The following is a 10,478-nucleotide window of genomic DNA, read 5'->3' as shown; positions in this document are numbered from 1 at the left end:
TAGAGCTTAAAGCGGTTTATTCTGCTATATCTCTACTCTGATCATTGATCATGCAAAAATTAGAATTGAATCAAAATTACGAAAAATCTCATATTAATTTTTTTTTTTTCAAATTCATTAAAAAAAAAAAAAAAACCCAAAATAAAATGGGTGGCCGACCACCCACAAAAGTGGCCCGACAACCCTTGCAGTGCAGAAGCAAATGGGAAGTCAGAAATTGGTGACCCAAACTCCATCTTCTCAACCAGATTCTCTTTCGCTCAAACGACACACTTGCCCCTGTGAGTAGAAAAATATCCAAGAGATTACATGCAAACTAACTTTCATTTAAGTCTCAACCATCATTAATGGTGTGAGTGAGTGCCACTTCATTTAAGATTAAAAATGACATGACAACATACATACTATTAATTTTGTGAAATCTAACATTGGCCATCAACACTTGAGAAGGAAGAGGATTTTGATCCTGTTAACAAGAACCTATTTTATTTTTTTTCTAAGCAACAATAACCTTTTCTTTTTCTTTTTCTTTTTCTTTTTTCTAATTGAAAAAGGATAGGCCATGGGAACCAATTGTGGTTATCTTACCTAGACGTGACCATAATAGTACTTACTCGCTAAGAGCCGCGCAGGAGGGGTCTAGACGGTGGAAACCGCATGCGCTTCTTTAAGTTTAACTGAGCCATAGCTTGACCCAACCCCATTAGAGCATCAATGAGAATCGAAGGCGACTAATACTAATCAGGTATATGTGAAAATTTTCTATTGCAGAAATTTAAATCCACACCCTAATACATATCCTGACCACTTGAGAATTTCTTTGAGAACAAGTTGGAAAATTAGGCACAACCCCTCTTAGGCTGACCAAAATGGCCCAACAACAAGAAGTTTCAACTGAAGAGCCTGCCAGCATCAGCTTGCAGAAGTGGACGACATTATGAGGAGAAGACAATAGCCTAGTGGGCTAAATGTTGGCCGGGTCGTATAATCCCATGAACTAGAAAAAAAAGGGTTGCCAAAATGTTAGCCCCAGTGGCAATACCCACACTTGGGTTGCCTAAACCCCTAATCCCTATAGTATATAGACGCTAGAAATTGCACGGTTTACCAAGTAATGGGTTGTTCATTCCAATAAGTCGAGCCACCTTTTGGCCACACAAGGGTTATAAGAAGCCATAAGAATCTTCTCAAGAAAGATCATTTTATGGTTCAAGGAAAAAACCAGTTTTACATTAAAATTTGTAACAATATTACTCCATCAACATTCACATGTCCTGTTTCCATCTATATATTTAGTTGACCAACCTCACTTTTCTTCAACAGTGACAGCCAAAATATCAGGCTAAACAAGATTTAAAGATAAAATAAATAAAAGATAAAAAAAAACATACAAAGACCTGGAGAGGGATGATTGTTGTACCAAATATCTACCTAAATTAATAGGTAAATACTTGATACATTTTACTCATAAGTACAATATCAAACGATAGTATAGTGTGGTAAATACGAGATCATCCCACGATGATTGTTGATTTTATTTAGAATTGATTTTCCAAATTAAAATAACAAAAGTTGTCTCGGTTTTGAAAAGATATAAAGGAAATAATTAATAAAAGAGTTAGGGTTTTGACATTCATCACAAATTAGACTAATTAAGAAAACACTAGGCCAATGTTCCAATCATATGGTATATTTAGGGCTGTTAAGTGAGCGAAGCGTCTCGCGAGCAAGCTCGGGCTCGGCTCGCATAAGATCGACTCGTGCTCGACTCGAATATTATATGAAGCACTTCGTGAACACAAATCCTAGCTCGAATATTAAACGAAACAAGCTCGGCTCGACTCGGCTAACTCGTGAGCAGCTCGTGAGCTCGGCTCGTATAAGGCTCGCCTCGCTTATTAAGCTCGGCTCGTATATTTTTTATTAAGTAACAAATAACAATATATAATCAACATTACTCATTTACTCAATAATAACAAATATATTATATACCTTTATTTTTTTTTTTGTTATTTATGTATATGTGTGTATATATATTATATATATAATATATGTATATATTAATATAAAAACATATAAGAAATATATATATATATATGATATTGTCATTAATCATTTTATCATATGATATAATCATATAGTACAACCGCACAAGTTATTGTGTCATTTAATACAAATATTATAATTAGATAGTTTATACTTTGGAAATTAGAATCGTATATATCACATAATCATTAATCATTATATAATCATATGGTATATTTGCATAAGTTATTGTGTTATTTAATCAATACATTATAATTATATACTTTATTCTTATAAAACATATATGATGTATCACATGATCTTAGATCTAAGATAATATTAATATTAATTGTGAGATAATATGATCATAAAATTTAAGTATGAGTATACGACCATTAGATCATATGAATTTATTACTTAGAGTTTGAGTATTTCGGTTTTCTTGCTTTTGTTTTGTAATAAGGCTTGGCCACTCGATCTGCCTACTTGGATGTGAACTGAAGTACTGAACTTTGATCCAGATCTTTTAGGTCGTAGATGTGAATTTTAGTCCAAACCTTCGAGTTATGGACATGAACTTCATCCTGGCTTTTGGGTTTAAGAGGAATTTGCGCTACCTATGCATTGGATTGCGTCTGTCTTATGTTTGTTTAATGTTCTTTAACATTTTAGTTGATTTTGTATGGATGATTGTGATGTTGAGATTAATCTATTATATTTGTTTAATGTTCTTTAGCATTTTAGTTGATTTTGTTAGTTTTAATTGTAAGGTTGACATTAATCTGATATGTTTGTTTAATATTCTTTAGTATTTTAAGGTGCAAATTATTCTGGATGATTTTTATAATCTAATACATCTAAATTACAAAAAAAAACAAAAAAAAACAAAAAAAAACAAAACAAAGTCAGCTCGAAGCTCGAAGCTCGAAGCTCGAGCTTGCCAGGCCCGAAAGCTCGAAGCCGAGCCTGGCTCGAGATCGAGCAAAATAGTCGAGCTCGAGCTCGAGCTCGAGCAGTGTACATAGCCTGTCGAGCCGAGCTCGAGCAGCATAGTCGGGCTCGAGTCGAGCTCGAGCTCGAGCTCGAGCCTGACTCCAAAATAAACGAGCCGAGCCTGGACAGCCAAAGCTCGCCCAAGCTCGGCTCGTTTACAGCCCTAGGTATATTTAATGCTTGTCAACCTAAGGGCATTGTATTTATACCTTAAGCTATTAATCTCTCTAAGCAATGAATTAAGCATGGTATCTACTCTAATTCTTTTCTTCCCTAAATGATTTAGCCTGGTATCTACTAAGTTGTTCTTAAGGGAAACATAATTCTATGAAAATCGACAAACACATGAATTGTAGAACATGGTATCTACTCATAGTTTTCATGTTGATTAAGCTAAGAATCCATGATGAGGTTCTTTTGTCACTTTATTAAGCCCAAGATTTGGTTATCTAAATTGACTTAACTAACAAATTCATACCATAAAATATGAGGAATTCAATCACATAGACATAATCAATTAAAATAAACCACAATATGATTAAAACAAAGGTACTAGTATTAAACTTAAAAAAACAAGATTAGGGCTTCAATTTAGCCATAACAAAGAGTTTAGTCACACATAATGAAACTAAAACTAAAAAGAAAAGGGAAAGAAGAAACCGAAAAACGCTTCTTGAAGTAGCCTCCTATTTCTCTCTCTCCAGAATTGTGTGTTTTTCTAAGAGGCCTAGATGTCTATTTATAGGCTTAGGAAAACCCTATAGCATCTAGAAAACCTAATAAAATCGGATGATAGCCTCCTAGTCCAATTAAGACTTCTAAAACCTAAGTTAACTTAGAGAAAAAGTCTTTCCATATCCGGGCCGCGCGAGTGCGCTCAATCGCAGGTGTGGTGCGCTCAAACGCTGATGCGCTTGATCCTGCTTCTTGTGCAAGCGGGCACATGCCTGCGCTCAATCCTGGCTCTGGTGCTCGAGCACTGATGCGCTCAAGCCTAGGTGTAGTGCGCTTGATCGCACTGTACATGGGTGCTTGATTGATCAAAAACTTTCAGCTTTTCCCAAATTTGGTCTTTTATGCCTGAAACTTCCAAACACGCTTCATTTTCCTTCAAACACCTAAAAACTGACAAAAACACAAAAAGGAAATAAATCAACGCAAAATAACACAACTGAGAAATTAACATACATAAATTAAGGGGCTAAAATATGAGAGATTAACACTCATCAATGATCAATCAAGATATGTATTTAAGATAACGCATCTGTATGTAGGTGTAGGTGATAAAATACAATCTAAATGAAATGACCAACCCCATATAGTCAGTAGGACTATACCAACCTTGTCCACCAACATAAACAATGTAAACAATTAAACAAATACAATTCAATAGTAATTATGAAACTTTTCTAGGTCTAAAGTATCACTCCTGGGATGGTGGCTCAGACATAAATGCTAGTAAGGGTGTAAACCCAGTCCCGGTTTCCTAGTTATACAATAACCGGTCCAGTTGGTACCCGGTTATCCGGACCGGGTAACCGGGTTTTAAAATTTTTTATGTTTTGAGCTTATTCTTATATAAATTTTAAACTTTAACAAACTAACACAGCTAAAAAGCAAGCTAGCTTGCACATGGCTTGCACCAAGTCGTGCATTAGCTTGCAGCAAACCCATCCTATTTATAGATAATAAATGTTGAGTGGTTGATTTAGCTGAGCAATGTGGGACAACTAGTTTTGTGGAAAAGCTATAGAGAATTCTACTCTGCACAGACTAAGGACGAGCCACTGGCTCAAACAAATTCTTCGCTCTTGCCACCTAAATGAACGAGCTTTTTTTTCTCAAACAAATCAAATGCTTCGATTAATTTGCATAAAGCTGCCCTAGGAATTCAAGGGACTGAGAGAACAAGAGAGCCGATTGAGGCTTTTGCAGCAAGTGATATGCAGTTCCACAATCCATTCTGCAGCAAGACGGACGATCAAGAGAGCCAATTGAGGTTGAGGCTTGGTTTTGGGTTATTTTTGTTTGATTTTCTGGGCTGGGTAGAGCTTGTTTTATTTGCCGAAATCTATCCCAAATGAGAGCTTTCTTAGTGTCATTATTTTATGCATTTTCTGTATATCAAACATTGATGAGCAGATATGCAGGAATGAAGTATTTCCTTGTCATAAGTTTTCAATCAGAGTAAAAATTCGTAATCTATAAAAAAAAATTGTAAGTAGCTTTAGCATATATATATATATATATATATATATATATATATATGCAAACCTGAAATGAAGAGTAAAGTGCATGCATATGCCACTTTGCAGATTCTCATGTCGTAGCTGGAAGAAATCGGTTGCATGTTTTTACATCAAAAGTTGCAAAATATTGAATGGTTAGGATCCAAAAACTTTTATATCCTCCTCACATGCCATCTTATGGAGACAATACCTTCTTTTGAGAACTTATGCGAGATTGGTGAAGCCGAGGCAAAGAGTATTTTCTACTGTATATGTTCAACTTGGTTCAGTTAGTCTGTAAGTTTACGAGAATTATGCATCTTTACCTGAAATTCATGAAGATTTTCATAATCATATATATTGAACGACCCCCTTTGAGAATTGACCCACCACAAATAACTTTCTCACGTCCAAAGGTTAAGGTTGAACTTCAACGTACATTTTATCTGTAAACCGTCACTATTAAAAAAATAAAAAAAAAAAGATATTTTTTGACGTGGCAAACACGTCAATACATTTTGACATGTCTAAGGAGACACATAAAAAAATATATTGTTGACGTATTGGATTTTAACACGTCAAAAGTTTTTTACGAGTCATCTTACCACGTCAAAACATTTTCACGTGTCTAACCAACACGTCAAAAAAAAAAAAAAATTAACATTTGTAAATAATTAGGTGATAATTGATATCAAAAATATGTATTAAAAAACAATTAATTTTAATTGGCATAAAAAATTAAATTTGATTGGATAGGAAAATTAAGTTTATAAAATTAAGTTTCCTATCCAATATGATAATTATCATATTAGTATAAATTAATTGGTATATATGTATACGTATATATATCACATCCATGCCAATTAATATCACATGTGTATATATATATGTGTGTGTGTAAATCCATAATCATATATATGATATTAATTATCCTATGCATGCATAATCATTTAAGACATACTGAATACATTTATTTTATAAGACTCGCAAACCTCACATAAACTCGGTCAACACAAAATATGTGGTCGGTGAGTGGATACATCTAATTATCTATACATGTATAGATAATATTCTAGATGTACATCTAGAATATTAATTTATTTATTCTCTAATTAATTGTAATTGTGTTGTATGGATAATGTGTTATATAAGAGGAAACAATTATATAATATATAGAATAAATATAATTTTAATAGAAATTATGTGATAGAGTAAATATAATTTAATATATAATTTTAATAAAATTAAAATAAATATAATTTATAATATTTTAAATAAATTATAATATAATTAAATATAATTTTATATGTTTTTGACGTGCCATGCTTGGCACGTCAAAAATATTTTGACGTGTTGTAGTTAAAACGTAAAAACAATTGATATAAAAAAATATCAATTAAAAAACAATTAATTTTAATTGGCATACAAAATTAATTTTGATTGGATAGGAAAATTATAGTTTATCATATTAGTATAAATTACTTGGTATATATGTATACGTACGTATATATATCACATGCATGCCAATTAATATCACATATATATATATATATATATATACATGCATAATCATATATATGATATTGGGAATAAATTCACACTACAAGCCCACCAAATTCTGGGCCCAATGGCCAAGGATAGGCCCATGAATATTAATTAAATAGCAAGGACTATTTAATTAATTGATAGTCTTATATTCCAATTAGGATAATATTGGAATAAAGACGTCCTACTTATCTCTAGAAGATGACGACTTAAGATTATCTTTACATAATATCTGTTGAATGTTTATCTTTACATGATAGCTGTTGAGTTTTATCTCAACTCTGGACTCTCAAACCAATTCAAATAAGAAGATCCAGTCCAAGTCTACTTCATCTCCCCGAGCCTATAAATAGGTCACTACACAAGGTACTAAAGGATCTTAGATCTTAAATACTGAAATATTCTCACATATTATTGAGTTAGAAACTTTCTGACTTTGGCATCGGAGTGTCCCCGGGGACCCCCTTGACAATATTACATTTTTTGTAGTGATTTGGAGTGCACGACAATGTATTGAAGACCCCGAAGAAAGCGCATCCACCGTGTTGAAAACTGTTCTAACAGTTTGGCGCCGTCTGTGGGAACGATTATCCGTTTCTAATAAAATAAAAAAATTCATCACGGTGTTAACAGGCATTCCGGCGACAACCCACCGGAAGTACTTGCCGATTTGCGTTGTCCATAGCAAATTTGCACAGATCCGCATTTCAGATTTACGTTCACTGCTTCAAGTGAAATCACGTCCAGTCCAACACCAAACCAGATCGCCGGTCGCACATCTCTGCAAATTGCCGGTCACGCTGCTGCCGGAGACCTATCGGCAACCTCCAAACCAGACTTGCACCACTGTTGCCGAAGACCCGCAGCACCTCCAAACCAGACCTGCACCACTGCTGCCGAAGACCCGCAGCACCTCCAAATCACGACCAGACCACCGCTGCCAGAGCCCTGACCCGCGGAGCCCAAATCCGCACCAGCCAAGCCGGCGACCCACTGCTGCCGATCCTCCAAACCGGACTGCCGGAGCCCAACCCGCAACGCCTCGTCCGTGAACACCGACCCACTGCTACCGGAGATCCGCGGCGTCGCCGATCTCTAGACTGCAGCACTGCCGGAACCTCCACCAACGCGACATCGCCGATTCACACTCCAGCCGGTTTGCGACCCACTGTCGCCGGAGATTCACTCACACAGTCCAAACCGCCACTACCGAGGACACAAGTGATCAGCCCAACCAGACTGCCAGGGGCCGTCGAACCACTGCTGCCGGAACTGCCCTCACGACCAGATCGCCGCCGTCGTTCGCCGAAGCAAGCCAGACCTGCAACGTCTCCGATCTCCAAGCCCGAAGCATCAGTCTCGCAGATCGGACTGCCGAACCTCCAGACCCGCACGCCAGTGACCGTGGCTGCTGTGCGTAAAGTATCTGGTAGACAAGAAGAAGAAAAAAAAAGGAAAAAAAAGAAAGTGTGCTGCGCAGGAGAAAGAAAAAGAAAGAAAGAAAAAAAAAAAAAAAAGTGTGCTGCGCAGGAGAGAGAAGAAGAAAAGAAAGAAAAAAGAAAAAAGAAAAGAGAAAAGAGAAGAAATAAAAAAATATATATATATATATAATTGCACGTGAAGGCCAGGCCGTACGTTGGAGGATTTGGAGAAGAAAATTGGTGTTTGGCAACAGGTTTTTCTTATTCATCTATATTCCTGTTTTACTTTTGGAATAGCTTATCCTGATTTAAGTTTATATTCCTATTCTGGTTTAAGAATAGCTTATCCTGATTTAAGTTTATATTCTTATTTTGGTTTAGGAATAGGTTATCCTAGTTTAAGCTTATATTCTTATTCTAGTTTAAGAATAGGCTATTCTAGTTTAAATTCCAAATTTGGTTTTGATTGGTTGTGAGAATAAGGTAATTCTTATTCTTTCCAAATTATTACATTTTGAGGATACTCTATCACGGGTAAGAAGAAAAGGAAAAAGCAAAAAGGAAGAAAAATTCTGCCATGGTGGCTACGCGAACGGAAATGGCCAACCATGTTGGTCCATTGGTCCAGCCTAATTCGAAACCGGTCAACCACGCCGGCCAGGTTGACCCGATAGATCCATTTATCAGTATCAACCCTGTTGATCCCATAATTCAGCAGGGACCGGTTCAACACAACATACCTCCCCGTCGATCGGAAATGGGAGATCCTGAACGCTTTGCGGCAATGGCAGCGCAAATCGAAGCCCTGACACGGCAAAACGCAGAACTCCGTCTACGAGTATCAGAGCAGTCTCATCGCAAGGAAACCCGTGGTAGGCGGGACGAAGAAGAGCACAACAGCCGTGTTGGCACTCATAATCAACCAAGAAGAGGACACCACGAAGAGAACTTCAAGCAGCATGCAAGTCGAAACGAGGAAAATCGGGTGAATGATAGCAAAATCAGTGGTACCCAAGATAGACATGACGAACTCAACAGGAGGATGGCAGAGTTTGACAAGAGGTTCACCAACCTGGAGATGGAGCGAAAGAATAAAGGGAAGGACACCTTCGTGGAGAAGATGTTGCAGGGAACCAGTTCACCTTTTTCCCCACGTGTGGAGGAATATAGGTTGCCTGAAAAATTCAAGGCTCCTCCTATGATGAGTTACAATGGGGTCGGAGATCCAGTTGAACACTTGGAAGATTTTCGGTCACATGTGTGCCTCCTTGGCATCCCAAACGAGGTGGCTTGCAGGGCCTTCCCCCTCACTTTATCAGGAAGTGCCCGGAACTGGTTCAGGAAGCTGCCCCCGGGCTCAGTCGACAAATTTGAAGATCTAGGTCGGGTATTCTTAACTCAGTTTATGACTTCACGGATCCGGAAGAAACCACCATCCTATTTGCTGACTCTGAAGCAGCGCAATGATGAAACCTTGAAGCAATTCATAACTCGATTCAACCTAGAGAAGACAGAAATTGAAGAACCCTCAGATGACCTGATATACTCGGTAATTTATCATGGGCTCTTGACCAAAGAACCAGTGATGAGGAAAATGGCACGAAAACCACCGAGCAATCTACAAGAATTGATGAGCAAGGTACAAGAGTTCATCAATGAGGCTGATGTTCTGGAAGCAATAGATAGCACGAGACATCCGGGGCAAAAAGAAGATAAAAACAAAGAAGACTACTTCCAGGATTGGGTGTAGCATTTGAAGAAGTACTATCAGTAGTACGCCCAGAGTTTGGTTTATTTATGCTTTTATGCTTTTATTATTTGATTGTCTTTCAATAATAAATTTGATTTGAATAAAGAGTAATGCTAATTTAAGCATCGGAGTGTCCTCGGTCCTCCGAGGACCCCCTTTGACAATTACTCTTTGGTAGACAGGACAAGGAGAAAACCTTGGACAAAAACAATGAGTTACTTCGAGGTGAAAGGTGTGCAAAGGCTAATCTATTGAAAGATTCATATATCATGGTTGTAAATTATTCTGCAGGTTAAAGCTTAGTTTGTCAAGCGGGATTCAATGAAGAACCGGGTATATCACCCCCGAATATTTGAAAGAAGAAATGGGTATATCACCCCCATATATTTCAAAGAAGAACTGGATATGTCACCACCAAAGACAAGGAGAAAACCTTGGACAAAAACAAGAATAGGGAGACAACCCTCTAAAACAAGGACAAGGAGAAAACCTTGGGCAAAAACGAGGACAAGGAGA

At 37.0% G+C, this 10,478-nt stretch overlaps 1 protein-coding gene across 1 annotated transcript; it reads left to right on the top strand.

Moving 5' to 3' along the window:
- Window positions 1-8,444: 8,444 nt before the first annotated feature.
- Window positions 8,445-9,962, top strand: LOC132169931 (uncharacterized). The gene is made up of 2 exons (XM_059580872.1): window positions 8,445-8,466; window positions 8,755-9,962. The coding sequence occupies exon 2, from the start codon at window positions 8,790-8,792 to the stop codon at window positions 9,960-9,962; it is 1,173 nt and encodes a 390-aa protein (XP_059436855.1). The 5' UTR covers window positions 8,445-8,466; window positions 8,755-8,789.
- Window positions 9,963-10,478: the final 516 nt, after the last annotated feature.

Source organism: Corylus avellana, chromosome ca1 (assembly GCF_901000735.1).
Source record: "Corylus avellana chromosome ca1, CavTom2PMs-1.0".
Lineage (NCBI taxonomy): Eukaryota > Viridiplantae > Streptophyta > Magnoliopsida > Fagales > Betulaceae > Corylus > Corylus avellana.
Note: the sequence above shows the minus strand (reverse complement) of the source record. Positions and strands in the feature narration are given on the sequence as shown.